Genomic DNA, 21,555 nt, shown 5'->3' on the forward strand with positions numbered 1-21,555 from the left:
CTAGATTTTCTGAAAAGCAAAAAAATTCTGCCAAATTACGCCGAAAAAAGGATTTTCAAAAAGTTTTCAAAGATTAATGCCGAAAAATTAAAAATTAAAACTGTTCTGAGTAGCTTTTCAATAGTTCTAGAGTTCCTGAAAAGGAAAAAATTTCTGCAAAATAACGTTTAGAAAAAAACATTTAGAAAATGTATGGCCTTTTTAAAAAAAATAATGTAGCTTTATTAAGTGACATTTTCATATAAATATTAGATTTTTTATTTTTTATGAGTTTGGGCGCTAATGCTAAAAAAAGAAACTAATCTGTTCTGATTTTTTTAATTTTCAAGAACTCTGGAATTTGGGGTTTCTTTCCCCCACACATTAAACATTTTGGACTTTTTTTGGAAACATTTTTTTTTATGTAAGTTTGCAGAATTTTTTTCGTTTTCAGAAACTGTGTAACTATAGTATTATATATAACATATTATTAACAAGCTACACAGAAAAGCTTAAGCTGAACATTACTCGAAAGACTCCCAAAAAAGGAGAAAATTACCTGCCTTGGTAACGACGGGAGAACAAGATTTTGTAAAAGGGTGGTAATTTGCATTTGAAACCGGTTTCAACATTCTTTCGATTAAGGGACATTAAAATCAGGTTAAAGAAGGAGTAACAGAGGCATCCAAAGAAATACAAATGTTAATGGAGTATTAGAAATAAAATATCTTTAAAGTTACCCTAGCATTTTAGTTTATAGATATTTAAAGGTTTAGTAAAAATTTAGCTGTTGAAACCTGCTTTTGCTTTTTGTCTATGACCAAGGTCCAAGGTCCAATGTTTTCTGTTTTTTTTCGTTTTAGTTGAAGGGGTTAGAATCATAAGGATCTATGTGACGTTTTTTGAAAATATAAGTTATACCCATATTTGTATAATTAAATATAGTGTTTATTTAGTGACAAAGAGTAAACATTCTTTGAATTGGTTAATTAACCTGCATTCATTTAGGCAAGAATCATTTCAAATGCATTTACCCAGAATTTACAATAAGTAATCAACTTTAGCCTTAATTATCTCAAAAAAATGTTTGATCTACTTAGATCGTTTTGATTCTAACCCCTTAAATTGTTCTTTCAGACACTGTTCCGTCATCTTATCATGCACTCAGTGCTAAGAGATTCTCTTCAGTAATCGTCATCGTTTTTTGAGAACGATCTCACAAAACTAAATATACATATTAATCATTTTTCATAAAAATAACCAGAGTATAATATTGTCACTTTTGGAGGCAACACTATCAGCGTTGCCGCGAGCTTGAAAAAAGTAGCATTTGTCAAGCAGAAAAAGTATCAAAAGCAAACACAACTGTTATCTTTTAAACTTTTATTTGAAAAAAGAAATAATAATTAAAATTTTATAACTAAATCCATATTTATGAAAAAAAATTTATATTACTTGCTTTAACACAAACACATAATCTGTATGCTTATTTGCATATCGAAAAACAAACTTAAACCAAACAATTCAAGCTCAAGTAAATATGTGCAAAAAATAGGAATGTGACTTGTATATTTTGATAGCTTCAGCAGGAGAGTAATAAAAAAAAAATTATTATCCATATTTTAGAGCACGATCTGGACACCAACATCAAAACTAGACTAAAAACTGCGTAGTTGTCGCTGTACGCATTACAAATTATTGTACAATAACACACTCATGAGCAAAATATCAAAATGATTTTGATTTTAACGCAATAACTGTGCAATTTAGTACAAACAACCCCATATACCACACAAACGACCAACGGAAGCCCGATATTGCGCAATGTTTTAGTGTGGTTGAGGGGCCCTATAACAGCAGCGTGCGCAAAGAAATTCCGGGCTGTATTTCCCTTATAAAAGTTACCAAATCAATCTTATAAATATCCACATGTAAAATTTTAAAACTTTAAATAACAAGAAAAAAAAAGAATGTGCCTTTAAACTAGTAATATTATTCATAGTTTTCAAAAACTCTTTTCTGCCAGCCAAAAGTATCAAAATGGGGCATTTGGGTATAAAAAAGTATCAAATCTTAAAAATTTAGAAAAAAAAGTATCAAAAATGATACAATTGTAACAAAACGGCAACGCTGAACACTAGCAACAAAGAGAGCGAGTAAATAGCTCGAATACAACAAGGCAAAGCGGCAATATCAACGAGCAAACAACAAGCAAGCGTATGACATAATAATCACGGGTGGCAGCCGATTAGCGAGTCATGTGATTGTTTTCATTTACAATCCCGCTCACATAAACATGTATGTACATATGAGTATGTATGCATATATGTATATGCGTAGAGTATACGAACTGTAGTACGTGTTTGCAAAAACAGACTCGCATGCATAAATTTATTTCAGATTATATATACATATTTGCGAACTGATGAGCAGAAAGAAATGACTGGAAAGATAGCTGCAGCTGATGACTTGAGTATGTAGTCTCTATCCAACTGGTCATTGTTTTGTTTACTAACAGTTTATTTGAATAGGATTTGCAAAAGTTTGCTTATATGTATGTGCATACATATCAAAATTAGTAACATTTGGTCCACACTAAGTTGACTATCACCTACTAATCATAACAATGCCGTTTCGTTAGCTGTGACTGAATGTTAAATGAATTATTATAGGTATGGTGGGCATATGTACATAAGTACATACACTGGTGGCAGATATAATAGACTCTTTGTACTTTGAAGAGTTTTGGCTATATTTCTTAAGATTATTTTATGTTTAATATCTAATATATAAAAATCTCGTGTCACGGTGTTAGTGGTCGAACTCCTCCTAAACGGCTCGACCGATCTTTATGCAATTTTTCGTGTATATATGGTAGGTATGGGAAACGGATGTAAAGTATATTTCATACCGCTAGGTGCAGGGGGCGGTTATTGGAAAAAGAGGCGTGGCACCTCCCATACAAACCGAAGTTTTCATACTGCATATCCCGGAGAGAATGTTCATGGAAGAGGTCTCGAACATGGTATGGAGATATATGAAAGCAATCGCATATTCATAGAGACAAATTGTTGTTATCGGAAAAGGAGGCGTGGCGCTTTCCATACACAGCGAATTTTTCATACTGCATATCCCGGAGAGAATGTTCATGGAAGAGGTCTCGAACATGGTATGGAGATATATGAAAGCAATCGCATATTCATAGAGACAAATTGTTGTTATCGGAAAAGGAGGCGTGGCGCTTTCCATACACAGCGAATTTTTCATACTGCATATCTCTGGATGTGTTCATGGAAGAGTACTGGAACGTGGTATGTATGTACAAGATATATAAAATCAGTCGCGTGGTCATGAAGAAAAATTGGGGCTATTGGAAAAAGGGGCGTGGCACCTCCCATTATAGATCACTAGAAAATGGTGTGGAGATACATATGTATATGTATATGAAAATTGGGGCAATTTGAAAAGGGGACGTGGCGCCTTTGAAACGCACTGAAACTATTACGTATCTTTGTATGCATGTACAGTTTTGCTAGGTTATTTAAGACGGCAATGGAAATGTGCCTTCTGACAACCACCAAACCGTAATATTAGAAGATAAATGCGTCACTGAAAGTCATGAACATGAACTGTTAGTGAAAATGTTGGACCAAAATGGTTCAATACAAAAAATTTATTTTGGGCGGGACGAAGTTGGCCGGATCTGCTAGTTTTTTTTTTATAAAAGCCTAGGTAGTTATACGGTAGTTATACAACAAACACCATACGAATCCCCTCTTTAAACTTTAAACAAAAATTATAAAATTTCGAAAAATTTTCACCAAATTTTCAAACTTTTTATTACGAATTTTTGGAAAAATTTTTGGTCTGCAGTTTTGTAGACCATATAATTTTAGTAAAACAAAGTGCAAGTTTCGATTGGCTACAAAATACCGTTGATTTTTAAGAATTTTTTTGGTGACGGTGTGACGCATTTTTTTCCTATACAAAGTGTGCTCGAAAATTTTTTTATATGGAAATAAAGCATCGTTAAAAAAAAAAATTGTCCAAAATCAACGGTATTTTCTAGCCATTTGAAACTTACGCTTTATTATACTAAAATTGAAAACGGCTTGACGGGCAAAAAAGCTGCATACCAAAACTTTTCCTAAAAATCCTGAATAAAAAGTTTGAAAACTTGGTTAAAATTTGTCGAATTTTTATAATTTTTGTTCAAAGTTTAAAAAGCGGATTTATATGATGTTTTTGTGTAACAATCATTTATACAAAGATGTTAAACATAAAATAAACTAAAGAAATATAGGCCAAACTCTTCAAAGTAAGGCGAGTCTATCATTTCTGCCGCCACTGTATGCATGTATCTAGGTATGTTTGAATTAAGCCCAAACCAAATGATTTTCATTTAACAGTATTTTGAATATCATCAATCATCCTTCGATGAAAGTTTATTCATGTGAGAATAAAAGTTATTTCTGAATGAATTACGTCGACTTTAAATACACATTAGAGCGGATCGACTTGTATGGAAGATTTCTTCGACTATGCGCGTATGTATATCATAGGGGGATTATTTTAAGCAAAAATGCCGAAGAAACCATGGCTCTAAAATCAATTTGGAGTTTGCCAAATTGCGAAAATAAGCTTCTTAGCATTTTGCTGTAGTGTCGTAAAGAAATGCTTACATTTTGTATAAAAACATGCTACAAGAGGTTTTTTGGTAAGAGGGATCAATTTCTGCACCTATCTTTCTTTAAACTTCTACCAGAGGGCGCAACAATGATATTTTTCACATTTTTTTCGAAACCTATTTTCGCAATTTGGCAAACTCCAAACTGATTTTACTACCCATAGTTTCTTCGGAAAATTTGCTTAGAATTACACGTAGAATACTTAGTGAAATTTTCGAAAACTGGGGTTGACTTTTTTTTATTTTTTAGCAAACGGTCTTGCAAATATACTTCCAAAAGAAATTCATGTTTATATGGAAAAAATGCAAAATGCCGTCAACAAAAAAAAAAAAAACAGAAATCAATGCGATTATTTAGCCGCTCAAAACTTGCACTTAGTTTACTAAAAATTTATAAGCCTGCTAACTGCATACCCAAAAATTGTATAAAAATTGTATAAAAATTTTTCTAGTGGTGTTTTCGTTTCTACCGAAAAATGTTGCCTTTCGATTGCCCCTTTCTCTTTTCGTGTTCAATTCTAAGAAAAGACACGCGATTAGAAAATTTTGTGTCCCGTTTCTTAAAATGTCAGATGGTTGCCCTGAAAATCAGATAGTGGTTCGAAACGAAAATATTATGAAATGCGTAAGCCAGATTAGGACAAAAGGGCAAAGCATGCCCTTTTACCAGGTTGAGTGTAAAAACAAAAACATTTTGCACCGCGGAAGGGCACCATTTGGAAGAAACGAAATCTCCATAAATCTGTGTAAGATGTGGAATTGTGAAGTAGATATATGGTTTTTGTTTAAATTATGAACCATATTTTTTTAAGAAAATAACGAAAAATGTTTGGTTGAAAATATTGTAAATATTAGTTCTGTTCGCTATGCAAAAGCCAGTAAAGAATTAGCCAGTAAAAAAAATTGAGAGAGAAACTTGCTAAGTTTTGCGCGAACAGGAATTAGCAAAAATTTGCAAGCTTCACTGCCAGCTGACATCCACGGTTGTATTTCGAACATAATAAATTATTTAAATTATTCCAGATGGAAAACAAAACAAGACCTACTTATACCGTATTTTTCTTTTTATTCTGACTTTCTCTAACATACGCTTCAATTCCTTTGTGGAAGTCACTGTCGGATTTCCAATATCGACAGTGGTGTCGACTGCGTTCCGATTAAGAAAAACAGCCTTTTCAGCCGAAATTGGTTTTAATTGGAATTAATCAAATTAATTGAATAAACAAATATTTACAAACTTCCTTCATTTGTAAATCTTCGCAAGATTGTACCGTTTTAAATTTAACGAACCTTGTTGATTCAAATTATTGTTGACAAAAATGCCACCGTGTGCCACAATCTTGGGCTCGAATCGTGACATACGATAACGTATTATTGGTCACGTAAAAACACATTTTTCGGATTATGCCATAGGTGAACGTACTCTTTACCCCATTCAGCATATACGACTGACGGTATCACGTAATTTTCTTTCGTATGCTTTTCGATCCGTGAACGGATGTTATGAGCAAAAATTTTCGCAGCGCGTATTTGCAACTTCCCCAACAAATGAAATGTCAAAATCGTGCTCTTCTAGCAAGTTTTACTAGTTTTTTGGCCAAACGAACACGATTTGGTATTGATTGGTACCAACTTTTACAAGATTTTTTCATAGCGAACACTCTTCTTGAAAACAAAACACATTCATCCGTTTTTGACCGTCAGTGTACATACATACATACATACAATATATATGTATGGGTTAATAATATGCACGTATGTATGTATGTATGTAGACAAGATCTTTAATTTTAAAACAAATTTACCAGCTAAGTACCTTTTACTAATAAGCTTTTAATTGACATTTTTTGTCAAAAAAATGAATGAAAGATATCTTTAGTTAGATAAGGCTGATTAACAAATGAACCAATTCTTAATTTTAATTCGTTTTTTTATCTTATATTAGAAGTTTGACACGAAAGCGTAATAAGTATGTTTTTTTCATCAAACAGCTACACAATAAAATGCAAAAAGACGTAACAAACATCATCGTTGAAATGCAAAAAGTCATAACTAATAAAAAATTCAAAATTAACTTTTTGATTTATATGATGGATTTCATTGAATTACAACTCCCCACATCATTTTATGAAAAAAAATATATTAGTCACGCCTATTTCAATTTCATTTACGATGTTGGTACGTCTTTTTACATTTCAGGTGACGACATGTACATACATACATACAGTTGTCCACAAAATAATAGGAGTGCGATATTTTGACCAGTTTTGGCTATTTGTCTTTTGTTTATTTAATGTTTATTATTTTTTTATAAAAGCCTAGCTGCGGAATTTTTTAGCCGCTTGAAACTTGCACTTCTTCAGACTAGAATTGAATGTGCTACAAAACTGCGTACCAGAATTTTTTCTAAAGATTCTGATTAAAAAGTTTGAAATTTGGGTGAAAAATTGCAAAATTTTTATAATTTTTATACAAAGTTTAAAATCTGAATTTATATGGTGTTTGTTGTATAGCCAGCTAGGCTTTTATAAAAAAATAATAAACATTAAATAAACAAAAGACAAATAGCCAAAACTGGTCAAAATATCGCACTCCTATTATTTTGTGGACAACTGTACATAATTGGTTCGCAACTGAAGACTTTAGTATACATATATATATATATATATTAGGGCGGGTCGGTTTTCTTCCCATAAAATCGCATATGCGGAAAATGCTCTACGTATCATTCTGAACAATTTTGCTTAAGAAACTATGGGTCTAAAACGAATTTCAAGCGAATTTTAAAGCGAAGTTTCATGTCAGGTAATACAGAATACAAAAAAATAAGATATTCAAGTATCTTCCATCTTCCAGTTCTACGAAAATCTTCGGAGTTTTTGGGACTATTTTGGGGTTTGCGAGACTTCTTCGGATTTTTCAGGATTTTCGGGATTAATTCGAGATTTTTGGCACTATTACGGTTTTTTTTTGAGATTTTAGAGATTCTGGGGCTATATCGGGATTTTCAGGACTATTTTGGGGCTTACGAAACTACTTCCAGATTTCGGCGATCTCGGCACAGTGTCGGAATTTTCGTGACTACTTTGGGATTTTCGGGGCTAATTCGATATTTTTGTGACCACTTCGGGTTTTTCGAGATTTTTTGGATTCCCGATGTAGTCCCGACGATTCCGATATAGTGCCCAGAACCCTTCAAATCTCGAAGTAGTCTCGAAAATTCCGAAGAAGTCTCAAAAATTCCAAGTCCTCTTGAAAATCCCAAAATAGTACCAAAAACTTCGAAGTAGTCCCGAAGATCCCAAAATAGTGCCGGGAATACCGAAAATCTTCAGAAACTGCCGGAAATCGTAAGCAGTCCAAAAAATCCAGATATAGTCTGGAGAATCCTCAAAATTTCCAGAAGTTCCGAATTAGCCCCAAAAATCTCTAAATAGTCTAAATGTCGAGTTTCGAAAATATCGAAGTAGTCCAAAAATTTCCTAATTAGCACCGAAAATTCCGAAATAGTCTAAAAATCACTAAGTACTCCCGAAGATCTCTATAAAGTGCCGAGAATCCCCGAAATCTAGAGGTAGTTTCGTATGCCCCAAAATAGTCCCGAAAATCCCGATTACATATTTTACTCTTAAACATGACCGCGTGAGAGCTCCTCGTGTAAACAGACATGAGAACGAATTTTCGATACGAACCATAATTTTCTTACCGAAAAAATTATCTTATGATCAAAATACTAGTGAGAATCAATGTGCGTGTAAACACCCATGAGATTTCGCACCCCAATATGGCGGAACACTCATTAGAGTTGCTCTCATTGTTTACGAGCACCTTTAGCCAGAGTTGTCCTGTTAGCTGTCAAAAACATTAGCACTCTTCTGCTTCCGAATAGGATTGAGAGCTAATTTTTTTTTATACCCGAGCGCACTTGTGTACATAAATGATCAGAATGAAAAGAGAAATCGTTTAAGCGGTGACTGTCCATCCGTCCGTCCGTCTGTGCACACGATAACTCGAGTAAAAATTGAGATATCTGAACGAAACTTGGTACGTGCACTTCTTTCGGGCGTAGGACAGATGGAATTGAAAATGGGAAAAATCGGACAATAACCACGCCCACATCCCATGTAACGGTAATTTTCAGAAATACGAAATCTTCGATAAATCAGCAAATAGTAAAGCTTATTTTTATTTTTAAATTGACGATTGCAACAATTCTTTACCAAGAAATACGATTATGAAAAAATTTTGGAAAGTGGGCGTGGCACCGCCCACTTATGATCACATATTTGTATCTCGGTAAACGTTATACCAATTTGTACCAAACTCGGTATGGATATTGTGCTTGCCACATAAAAGCAAAACGTTGAAAATTATTTAAGTCGGACTAAAATTACGGCCAAGGCGTATTTAACAGGTGATAGCAGCACCCTTTTATTTTTCTTCGACTCACGGCTTCATATGTCAAATGGCTGCTGTTGATTGGTTGGATCAGTTGATTGTTTATTGTTTTTTGTTCTCTTTCACATCATTCCTATGAAATTTTTGACAGTCTTCACCGCAAAAGCAAAAACAAAATACATGTACATTTTGTTGTTGGCGTACCGATACCACCTTATTGAATACGCCTTGATTACGGCCGTTTTTCATATAATGGTAAATTTCAGAAATGCTTGAAACTTCAATATTTCTTCCTTTAGACCGGTTCCCATATGATTTAGGATACTTTAAATATCTGTCAACACATCTGGAGCTGCGATATATCTTTTCTGCTATCTTTCGGTTGAAAAATAGTCCTTGAGAGTAAAATAAATAGATTTTTTCACGTTCTAAAATGCTCAAAACTTTCATCATGTTTTGCGAACATTTTTTGTCGAACGCGTTTGGTTTCCAATTTTTATTCGATTCGCGTCAAAATATTTGCAAACTTATCGCACACCACTTTAAAATGTAAACTGCGTCTATTTCAATAGCTAACCAAAAGACCACAGGATTGCTTATATATGTATATATGTTCGTCAAAACGATAATTCACGACAGGTAATTTTTAGACAAAGTTTAGTTTCCAGTAAGAAAATCTTATTGGACAATTAGCTCACACCTGTTACATAAAAGTTTATAAGCTTACACAAATTTTACAAAAAGTAATCAAACTTCAAAAAGTTGTCATCAAATTTTCAAACTTTTTATTCAGAATTTTTCGGGTATGCAGTTTTGTAACCCTTTTAATTTAAGTTTAAGAAAGTGCTTTAAGTCGGTAGAAAGAACTATTGATATTTTAGAATTTTTGTTTTGTGGATGGTGCACGATCAAAATCTATTTTTATAATGAAGAAAATGCGCAATGCCCTCCACAAAAAAAAAAATCTAAAAAACCAACCGTAATTTTGAGCGACTTGAAACTTGCACTTTATTAGACTACAATTGAATGGGCTACAAAACTGCATACCCGAAAAATTGTGATTAAAAAGTTTAAAATTTTCATGACAGCGGAAGATGTGGTGTAGTAGTTAGCAGTTCCGACTAGCATTAAAAAAAGAAAAAGTTATTTCTAATAGCGGTAGCGCTGAAATAACACAAACGGCAATAACGTAAAATTTGCTTTATTTCACTTTTAAATGGGAAATAATACTAAAATCTAAGTTTTGCTTTATTTCCAACAAAGCTTGGAACAAAGCTCTTAAAGAAAAATACCTAAGCTTTATTTTGAGCAAAAAAAAAACATAAAATACCCCTTTTTGAAAAAAAAAACATAAAAACAATTTTTTATTAAAAAAAATCAAAAAAACTTATTTTAACTAAAAAAATAATATTTGTAAAGACTGAAGGGAAACATTCCCGAAAAAAATTTTCTAAATACAATAGGTAAAAAGTAACATCCAACTCGGAGTGTGTTTGACCGATCCCGTTGAAATTTTGTGTCATAACTACTATTTATTAGGACTAACCTTGGTGCAAATTCCATGCCGATCGAAAGACATCGATTTCAAAAGTTGGGTCACTTGAGGTGAAATATCCCATATATATATGTATATTTTTTATATGGGAATTGTTTGTTTGTTTGGGTTTTATTTTTTGCTAAAAATTACTTGTTATTTTTTCGATCATAAATAATGATTATTTTATGATTTTTACTTTTTCGCTCAGAGATAATTAATATTTAGTTTTTTTTCCACTTAAAAATAATGATTATATGATATAAAATATAAACGATATAAAATTGAAAAGGCCATACAGACGTTTTTACCTGTAAATTCCCTTCATTAGGGTGTCGCTACCTCTGAAAAGGATAGGCCGGAAATCACGCTGGTATAGCTTTCGAGATTTTTGAATAATCATTATTCTTAAGTGCAAAGATAAAACTCAATAATAATAATTATCTAATAATAGGGTCATTACATTGAAAAGAGGAAAACGACATATGTATATTTAAATATGCCCCAATTATTTCTATTTCAGTAGTAACCTCTTTTTAATTACTATATTTTATTAATATGCTGAAAGGTATTAAAAAAAATAAAATGAAAAGAAGTGGTAATTTTTGTCTATGGAGACTTTTATGTCATGCATAATTACTTTACACCAGTCACAAGGAGATGTCCAACCAGTCACAAAGTTACATATTTTTTTAATATTTCTATGAAGATTATTATAAACTTTATTTTTATTGAAAAGGAAAGCGTATAATTCATATTTTTCAACACAAAAACATCGTTCGTGAAGATTAAGTAGGTGTTTTGGCTAAAGTTCGTCTTTGAGTGCACCAGGATACTAGTAATTTTTAGAAAAAAAACCGACTTCAACTCCCATATAAAAAAAATATATATATATATATATATATCTCATGATCCGCTGATCGGATCTTAACCAGATTAGTATGGGACCACCTCTGAGACACTACCTTTCCGATGCAAAAATAATTATCGAAATCGGTTGACGTGGTCCAAAGTTATGCGGTAGCATACATAAAAAAAAAAAAAAAAAAATATTCCGACGAACTGATAACCTCCTCCTTTTTTGGAAGTCGGTTAAAAATAGAATTCTTTTCAGTATCCCACCAGTCACATTCATTCAAATGATAGTTACATAAAACTACGAAATCGTTTATTATTTTTATTAAAGCAATTTTATGCATTAGCCTTCGTTCTAGGTTAAAAAATATCTTTCGCTGTTGTATAAGATCCGACGACATAGGTAAAATTCACAATTGATCTCATCCTGAAGTAAAATGTCCTACCAGTCACAATGGAATGGCCCAATAATAATTTCCTTTGAGCAAAAAAAAAAAACTCAAATAATATCTGCTATTTTTAATCTTTATTGGTTAAACTCGAAAATTTAAAATGATTGAAAATTACAGTGGAACGTAGGATCACAAATATGTGAGTGTAGTTAAAATAATTTTACGACGATTAAAACTTGTTGATTTTTAGGTTAAAATTTTAAAACTAATAATTGTTCACCATCCCTGGTATCGCATAATAAGATATCTTATTACGGTGGTTAGCATTATATTAAAAAAAAAAGAGTTAAATATAAAGAAGTTTGACTGTATTGTCGTTTTTATTTTTTTTAACTGTTGGTTTCGCTTAAGAGAAACCATGACAGAAGCGGGCGCGGTATGGTGACGTGCGATCACGCGACTCGACATACGAAACAAACAAGGAGAATGCAAAGGAAAACAAAACCATTACAGTAACACATATGTACGTATAAATGTATGTACATCAGCGTTGCCGCTTTGGTATTTTTAACCAAAATTGGTAATTTTTTTCTTTATTTATCAAGTTAGGTAATTTGGTAATTTATTTTTCAAATTGGTAACTTTTTCGATTTGGTGCTACATATCAAATAGGTCAATATAAGTTTTGATTCCACATTAGTAAGTGGCCCGTAAGCGTTTCCTTTTATAGAAATGTCTGAAAGTTTCGCAAGGCGGAAGTTGTTCCAGCGTTCCTTGGTTACTATTTAGAAGGGTGTGTTCTATAACAAACTGCTTGAAAGTGGCTTTCGCTATGTATATTTAAGCAAATACCTTAAGGGTGTATAATTTTTATAAATTAAAGAAGCGACTTTAAAAGAACTCCTAAAAAAGGCCTTCTGAGGTACGTCCTATAAAAGAAGAAGCCCTGGTGCCACTCCATACAAAAAAGAAAGGAGTGGAGTGTAGAGTGGAAGGCCTGTTGACTCTCAGGAGGCCTTTCGGAAGAGCTTTTAACTCTGAAATTATCTTCTGGGCATTTTTTCACTTGTTTACATAAATGGTCGAAAAAATTATAGCCGCGCCATAGTTTGACACGTTGTAACGTTTTTTTTTTGTGATTTAATTTTTATAAAAACATTATTTTTTATTTATTTTTATTTAACAGAACTCGTATACATTCAAACTTCAAACTTGGTTCAATATTAAAAAAAAAATCAGCAAACTTTCGTAAAAATTGTAGGTGAATGTAGCGCTGATTGCCTGAAAAGCTTGGAATATTCGGATATACATATGTATGTACAGACATATCGAGCCCTAACTGCCAAAATAATGTAAGCGACATTTTTTTCAAAAAATCTTTACAATGTTTTTACGAATATTTCTGCATCAAAAAGAAAATATTGAAAAAAATGTCGCTTACATAATTTTTCAGGGCTCGATATTATGTTTGTACAGTTGTGCACATAAAATAAGTTCGGTAATTTTATGTTATACTTGGTCACTTTTTCCGGTGATTTTAGTAAAAAATTAAAAAAATTATGTGGCAACACTGATGTAAATATGCACATACAAATGTGCTTAAACAAATGGTATATGTATGTATGTACATGTATATATACCTACGTACATGCATATCGTCGTTTAAAGTACAAAACCGCGTATCGTCCTTCTGCAAAACCGCGTAACCGAAATTTTTTGCCAAAAAGTGGATTTGCTCACACAAGCTCTTAGCTCAAGCCTTATCTATTCGTCCTGAAATATATTAGCTACAAATGCGATTAATTCATAAAAAAGAGAACCATTTTGAAATGTGAGTATTTTTTCTCTCTAGAAAATAATTTGTGCAACCTCACATACGCGGTTTTGTACTTTAAACGACGATATGTATGTATGCACCTACACTCGATAGTAGAATGTTTCGATATTAAATACATATTTGCTATTTTTTCTAAATAAAACAGTTGCTTATTTAACTTTGAAGTATTTTTCTTTAATTTACGTACCTTAAATAATTTTTTGATTGCACCGGTTGGTTATTTTTCGGGAGACGGCCGGTTATTGCTGCCACTCCACTACTAATTGCATCGGGTGTTCGTGAGAGTACTTGATCTAGAGTTTTTACTGCGGAAATTCCTTGTCCCGAAATTACTTCTCGCACTCCCGTTGATGCTGGAGCAGATGTTGTTGTAGTTGTTGGCAATGATGCTACCGAAGACAGGGACGATGTACTAGCCGTTGGGAAAAATAGTTTATTCAACAAGGCCATAATGTAATACGACAAACTTTGCAGATATTACACTTTCCACTTATTTATCTGATGCAATGTAGTGTATGTATGTATGTATATCCAAATATTAATTTGCTTTTTGGTGAATGAAACGGAATTTCGACCGCAATTTATTTTCATATCACTTGCAAATCTTATTTAGGTATAACCATCCAATTAAATTTGTAATTATTTTAACGGTTTCTTACAATCGCACAAAATGTATTGCTCAAATTTGATTTGAAATTATGTTTACGGGTTTCTTTTTAACTACGGACATATTGAGGGATTGTTTAATCTGAAAAGAATATGCACATGAACCATGTTGTATTTTAAATAGTGAATTTGAAATATTTTCACTTTAAAAACGTATACACAATATCTACATAAAAAAGTACAGTACTTATAGTACTTTTTTTTAGAAACTGCAATACAATTATAAATTTACCGTAATTGTATTTATAATTTTTAAACATCTTAATGTAAATGTACACTCCGAGTCTTGGTATCTATCACTCCACATTTTTGTTTTCTTTTTCCAAACGCCGACTACATCCTCCACAACCCAACTTAGCGTTTACACAAAAAACACACGAAATAAATGCTCGAGTAATCAAAGTTATTATGATTAAACTTTAATAAGGCACTTCTGCGCCAGGCCAGACCGCAAAGCTGACTGAGGCTTCCCTATACAAAGACAGAAAAATAAATGAAAAATAATAAGCGACAATAATAAAAGACGACCACGACAACAACGGCACAGTATATAACGACGGTATTTACAAAAGAATGAAAACGGCGGTCGTTTGGCACTTGGCATATTTAGCCGCCAGCTCCTTTGCAAATACATATATAATCACTCATAACATATAAATGCAGATATTCGTTCGCTTTTTCAATTTCATTGAAAACTCGGGAGAATTTCGCTAATGCAAATATATATACATATTTATATACCCGAGCTTCACCTTTACGCGCAGTTATTGATAGTTTCTTGTATTATTCGTCAACCATTAAGCAACGTGAAACGGGTTGTAACTACACAAATATTAAATGTTATGAATATTCCGGCGTAACCAGACAACCGATCAATCATGGAAAAATTTCATTTTCGCACGATGGTGGTAGCAAACAAATACAAACCGCAGTAATATTGGTGATCCGAATTATTTTTTTGCAAAATACATGTGTTTCCCAATATCACCTTCAAATATTAGAGTTGAAAAAACGACGCACTATACTTTTCACCGAAACTAAAACCAAATAACTCTAAATTTGTAACTCAAATTGCACATACTATGGAAAAATTCGCAAATACAACACAAAAGCCCCGGATTTGACATTTGATACATAAAGTAGTACTGTTCGTTTTTGTGACAATTGTTTTATCAGTGGTGCCAAGTCTTCTAAACGAAGTCACTATTAGTCATGGGTAACACTGCGCGGCGTGGCACCATTGCGTTCAACCCAACCGACGTTAGCACCCCGTTTGTGAAAATACTAAGATTTTTGTATTGCAATCGATAGTTCGTTTAACGTTTGTTCGTTAGCCAACAATTTATAATTAATTTTTAAATTTTTACTTTACGTAATTCCTGAAGTTAGCACCCGCAACAGATTATTTTGAGTTAATTATTATTGCAATCGATAGTTCGTCGTTGGTTCTTCATTGTTCGTCCATTTTTAATGTTTGTCCCTACGCCGAACATTTATAATTAGAATGTTAGAATTTCATTATTTTCATTTGTTAACTGTGATAAATCGTTTGTTCGTCGTTAGTTCGTCGTTTTCTCATACCTAAAATCGAGCAAAAGCCGTTAATAAATTCATCATATTAATTATCATCATCATTTTCGTCAACATTTTGCAGTTTAAAAGGATTGTAAAGATTCCCGCATACTTTAAAAAAGTTTCAAAGTTTACATAAGTTATACGAAGACGACGTTGTTCCGATTTTTTATTCCAATTTTTCTACTGCGGTGTTTTTTTCCTTTTTTTATAAAAGCATACTTTAATATACACCTGCGGCGTTTTTTAAGTTTTTATAATAAAGGATAGTTTACTATACAGCTTATGAAAGTTTGGAATAAAACATCGCGGGATTTTTTATTCCAAACTGTTGCCTGCGGCGCTTTTTGTTTTTCATATAAAACGATATTTTAAAAAATATTTAAACAAATATAATGTACAGAAGAATTTTTTGTTACAAGTCATACATCAAATTAAAGATATTTTTGCGCTCTTTCTGATAATCATACTTGTTAACATAGTTAGGAACGTATTTTTTTTACGAAAAATATACATTTTTATAAAAAAATTGCCATAATTAGGTTTTTGTACTTTTTCTCAAAATATGTATACATTATATACATAAATATATATCGAATGAAAGGTCCTTCAATCACTTTTCCAACTGTGTCCATAGTCATCATAAATCGGTTCAATAGTTTTCGAAATATAAGCTTTTAAAAATGTTAGCGCAACCCCTGATAATTTGCACACAAAAAAAATATGCCGTTAAAATCAGGAAAAGAGGGCGGTCCACGCCTACTTTTGTTTTATCTCATCGGACCCAATTCCAACTACTCTTTAAACATTTACGTAATGTTTAACGTAAAGTAAAAATGATGAATTTATTAACGGCTTTTGCTCAATTTTAGGGATGGGAAAACGACGAACCAACGACGAACAAACGATTTATCACAGTTTACAAATGAAAATAATGAAATTCTTACATTTGGGTTACTAAAGGCAGGAACTGTAAAATGTAAAAAATGAATTATAAATGTTTGACTTTGGAACAAACGTTAACAATGGACGAACAATGAAGAACAAACGACGAACTATCGATTGCAATAACAACTAACGCAAAATGATCTGTTGCGCGTGCTAACTTCAGGTATTACGTAAAGTGAAAATTGAAAAGTTAATTATAAATTTTTGGATAACGAACAAGCGTCAAAAATTGACGAACGTTAAAGAACAATCGACGAACTATCGATTGCAATACAAAAAATCTTAATATTTTCACAAATGGGGTGCTACCGTCGGTTGGGTGAAAGGGAATAAGGAAGTCGCATCGACAAATGTTTCCGGATATAAACCCATACTAAAGAACAATCGACGAACTATCGATTGCAATAATAAAAATGAATCGTTCTAAAAAACAATTTTCTCACCTTAATCGCCCTGTCCAAATATGGCACCACTTATTTTGTGTTTTGTTTAGTGAAAAAAATGCAACTGTCAAAAGAAAGGCAATCGCTGAAAGTTCTTCCGTAATCGAATAAGTTCATAGGTGTGGAAATTTATATATTTTTTTGTTTTGCGAAAACTACAATATGTATATTTGTGAAATTTTTCAAGTGAAGTTAGAACAAAAATCGCTTATGTGACTGCTAATAAAGCATAAGAATCAAGGGATTACTCTAAATTGACAAAGGAGTCAACAAAGGACTGAAAATTAAGCCGCAAGACGGTAGGGTGGAGCGGATTTTAGACAAACCATCGTCTCGAAACGGGGAACTTTATACTCAAGGGAGTCTTAAAGTAAAATTAAAAGTATTAAAAAAATATGCTTAGTCATGAACAATATATGTACATACTTAAGTATGTAAAAGGTTACAAATTAAAAATATAAGTTCCTGATATTAACGAAAAGCAGTGTAGCTGGCGTGGCTGCTGACGAAGTAGGCTAACTACCTACCCAAGACCTTTGCGCAGGATATTTTGAAAGTTGATTTGTACTTTGTCAAAAAACTATTAATTAAATATATTTTGTATGAAATCATCAAATATTTAGCATGATCAAAGCGTGAAAGAAAATGTGACATTTGTTAATGAATCACGTCATTTCATGTAACACATCAATTTGTTTGCAAACATTTCACATACCTACGTTCCGCAATATACACTTATCGCTCTCTCTACCCCACCTGTTCATTCACAACCATAATGCATAGATAACATAGTCAAAGCAATTTTGCAATTAATTTGATTTTGCAGTTTATTTTTAGCTTCAGTATAAACGGCCTCCATTAAGGATTAGTACGACACCCGAAGAATTGAAGAATTGAATCGAAATAAAAAAGAAATAAATATTCTACTAAAAAAAATCTATCTTAACAACATAGATAGTTCTCATACATATAGACTACGAATTAAAACCAGCCAACGACATCAGCAAAATGCAGGACTCGCCCGATGCCAAGAAGCCTTGTAAGGGTATATTGAAGAATTCTAGCAGTTTTGATAAGCCTGGCGCCGCCAGGTGAGTAAATGTCAATGACAACGTCATTATCCAATCAGATAATCCTATTAATTTGTAATACACTCTAATGCGCCTTTTGCATTTCATTCTCGTTGCTTCTTTTTCACTGCAGTTACCGCAAAAGTGCGAAATTTGATGAACTGAATGTGTTGCAAACCTACCATCCACTTGATAAGGATTATGGTCATATGAAAATTGATGAGCCAAAAACGCCATACAACTACGTTATTCCAGATATAGCGCACACAGATACTTTGGACGCAAATTTACTAGCAGAAAAGTATAAATCAACGTTTCGGAAAAATATAAAACGCTTTAAATTTAACTTTATTGATTACAGATTACGTATCGCAGCAAGCACACAATCGCCTTCATTTGGTTCTGAGGAGCTTTCTGATGAAGAAAACATTGATGAAACACCTGAAGAAAAAGGTACTAAAAATGGCATGGGTTGCAAAACAAACAAAAAAAATTGTCTAGTCGATTATGTTGAACTTTGAGCTCCTACACTTTACTAGTTCATTCGAAAAGCAAATCATTGGGATTCAATACAGAGTTGACACCCAGATCTTGGCCCTTACTCTGTATCTCGAATCGAAAATAAGGTCTAGTCGAACGCCTAATTCTTTTATAGTACCAATAGGTCGAATTGGAACAAATTTACTATCCGATTCGAACTACAAAGATAATTCCCTGATGTTATTGTTCTAGCAGCATACAAATTCCCCAAAGACTTTTTGGGGAGTGTTGCTGGAGTGACAGTCCTTGGCCAGATATAAATCTGGGTCGTTCCGGTTACGTAGACCCGACTGTCGTGGGAACGGGGCCTGTTGGTCTCGTTAGTTAGTGGTAGGAGTGATAAAATTTCTTTTTATTCTAAAATGCTTCTATTAGTTAATCATATGTATTTACATATATCAGTAAATTACGTTTTTTATTAATTCCATTCATTTACTTACAGTTCGTCGGCTTGAATTCGAACGCCGCCGTAAGGCGCATTACAATGAATTCGAAGCCGTTAGACTAGCGCGTAAACTAATTGAAGAAGAGCTGGATGATGAGGACGACGAGCACGATATTTCATCTACCAGTGAAGATGTTAAATCGGCTATTTCTGTTGAAAAATCTAACGAGGAAAGAATTGAACCAGAGAGTGAAAATACAGAAAAGAAAACTAAGAAAGAAAAAGCCTTGGCTGAAGAACAGACACGTACCACAGAGGACGATTCAGAGATTGATTCTCGTGTAAGCATTCAGCCATCAACAAGCAATATGGATGTGGATGCGCAATTGCAACCCTCACATCCTTGCTACGGAAGAGATTAGTAAACTCAAATATGAACAAACAAAAACATACCTTCATGCAGTAATATAATCATTGCTTGTAGGGGCATTATCTAAACAATTAACAAATAAATCAACGATAAAAGTAACATGCCGTGATCGCTACCCTAATATTACATAAAATTTTGACGAAAAAAAATACATACTAACACAAAAAATTGTACTCAGAGAAGCGCCATTTCGTTTATCTATAAAGAAAAAAAAAAAACAATAAAATTGCAATCATTTAGAAAGTTATTGTACCAGTTTGCATTACTAAGTTTTTCAATAAATTTGCGTTTTTGAGCACACTTATGCTATTATATGCATACATCAAATTAAAGTACATATTCATTTATGTATGGATATAAAGGCTATAGACTAAAATTAGTAGTTAATGGAGCGCATAATAATTGAAAAGCAGTTCAGATCTGTAAATTTCTTTCATTAAATCAAACAGTTACTAAGGCATAATTATCTTATAACATGGTCGTGACTATGGAATGGAGAGTTGTAGATTTGATGGTTCAGTGGTGGATCTTAAATAATAAGGAAAAAATCTTTAACAAAACACGAAAATCTTATGTCTTGAATATAGCTGGAAATTACCTTTATGTCAAAAGGCTCGCCGATTTTGTTTAGCTGAATAGTTAAATATTATTTAATAAATTTTATTATCCATTTTTGGCTTGATTTTAAATAATCTACAGACAAAGGTTACTTTCTTATTGCCATCTTCACAAAAATACTAAGGCAATAAAGAGGCAACATTTGTAAAGGCCATCACATACACTATTTTAAACTGACAACAAATCAAATAAACATTAGATTTAAAATAATTTATCAATAAAAAATCGAGCAAATTTGGATTTTAATATTAAATAAAAAAAGACCAACAAATTTGCGATAGGAGTATTCTCTGAATCTTCCAAAGCGCTTGCACGGTTTGCAAAGCTGTCCCATACGAAAACTGATTTTTACCGTGCAATCTGTGCGCCGTGCAAGAGCTTTGCAAAACTCAGAGAATACCACTAATGTATTTTACAAAAATTAAATATTAAAAAAAAAAAAAAATCCCTTGCCAATGTAATGCAATACATAACATGCATTGTGGCTTTTCTGCTCACTAGCAATCAAATGTAAGTTAAAAAAAATATCTTAATGCAATTAAAGTTAGCAATCAGTTTGCAAGAAAATTTACAAAAATGAAATAAATTGAGACAAATCATGAATATTTGATTTATTACTACATAACTACATATGTGTGGACAAGCCAATTAGAATTGTACATTGCGAAGCAAAGTAAATTTAGTTTATAATTTTTCTGCTAATACATAACTTAATGCCGCAATTAAATATGTAAATTAAGTGCCACAAAACGCATTTCTTAATGGGGTTAGTTCATACAGGATACATGCTGTGTTGTGATGGAGTATTTTAAGCAATGCAATTAACAATAATTTCATGTTCAAACGGCGTTTAAAAAATAACTAACTTAAATCGGGTCTTATTTCGAGAGATTATTTTTTTGATTACGTACATATTTATGGGTTTAAAAAAACGCGTTCTTACCGTGATTTGCTATTTAAAATTTTTACCTCCAAGCTAATTGCATAAAATGCATTGCAGCCAAGGTCTGTCCTTATACTCATATCCTTCCACAATACATATTTGTTTAACTAATTTCTTTGGGGTAAATAAAAAAACTAAATTTGGCATGCATAATTTTATTGCCTTCAAAACTAAAAGCCGATGAACTGAATATTTAGCCTGTAAGAACATGTAGTCTTTATAACATAAATGTATTTATTTTGTTGTAGTCTTACTCCT

The 21,555-nt window shown here is 32.5% G+C and overlaps 2 protein-coding genes across 6 annotated transcripts in view; one reads left to right on the forward strand and one right to left on the reverse strand.

Moving 5' to 3' along the window:
- Positions 1-15,480, reverse strand: part of LOC108364157 (uncharacterized) — a 65,859-nt gene extending 50,379 nt beyond the window's left edge. For 2 of the 5 annotated variants that reach the window (XM_017617742.1, XM_017617740.1), the window contains exons 1-3: positions 15,276-15,480; positions 14,581-14,819; positions 13,870-14,430 (exon numbers count right to left, since the gene is read on the reverse strand). In XM_017617742.1, the coding sequence (XP_017473231.1) occupies positions 13,870-14,132 (263 nt within the window). In that variant the 5' untranslated portion in view covers positions 14,133-14,430; positions 14,581-14,819; positions 15,276-15,480. Of the gene's footprint in view, positions 1-13,869; positions 14,431-14,580; positions 14,820-15,100; positions 15,119-15,275 lie in introns of those variants that run through there. The other 3 variants (XM_017617744.1, XM_017617745.1, XM_017617743.1) reach the window with 3 other exon arrangements.
- A 1,905-nt stretch (positions 15,481-17,385) lies between these two features.
- On the forward strand, positions 17,386-20,784 carry I-2 (protein phosphatase inhibitor-2). Its single transcript, XM_017617748.1, has 5 exons — positions 17,386-17,610; positions 18,138-18,402; positions 18,515-18,682; positions 18,743-18,834; positions 19,364-20,784. Exons 2-5 carry the CDS (start codon positions 18,320-18,322, stop codon positions 19,726-19,728), a joined length of 708 nt encoding a protein of 235 aa, XP_017473237.1. The 5' UTR covers positions 17,386-17,610; positions 18,138-18,319; the 3' UTR covers positions 19,729-20,784.
- The last annotated feature ends 771 nt before the right edge of the window (positions 20,785-21,555 follow it).

This window comes from Rhagoletis zephyria, unplaced genomic scaffold, assembly GCF_001687245.7.
Source record: "Rhagoletis zephyria isolate East Lansing unplaced genomic scaffold, Rhagoletis_zephyria_1.1 Rzeph_scaffold_01480, whole genome shotgun sequence".
In the NCBI taxonomy this organism is placed as follows: domain Eukaryota; kingdom Metazoa; phylum Arthropoda; class Insecta; order Diptera; family Tephritidae; genus Rhagoletis; species Rhagoletis zephyria.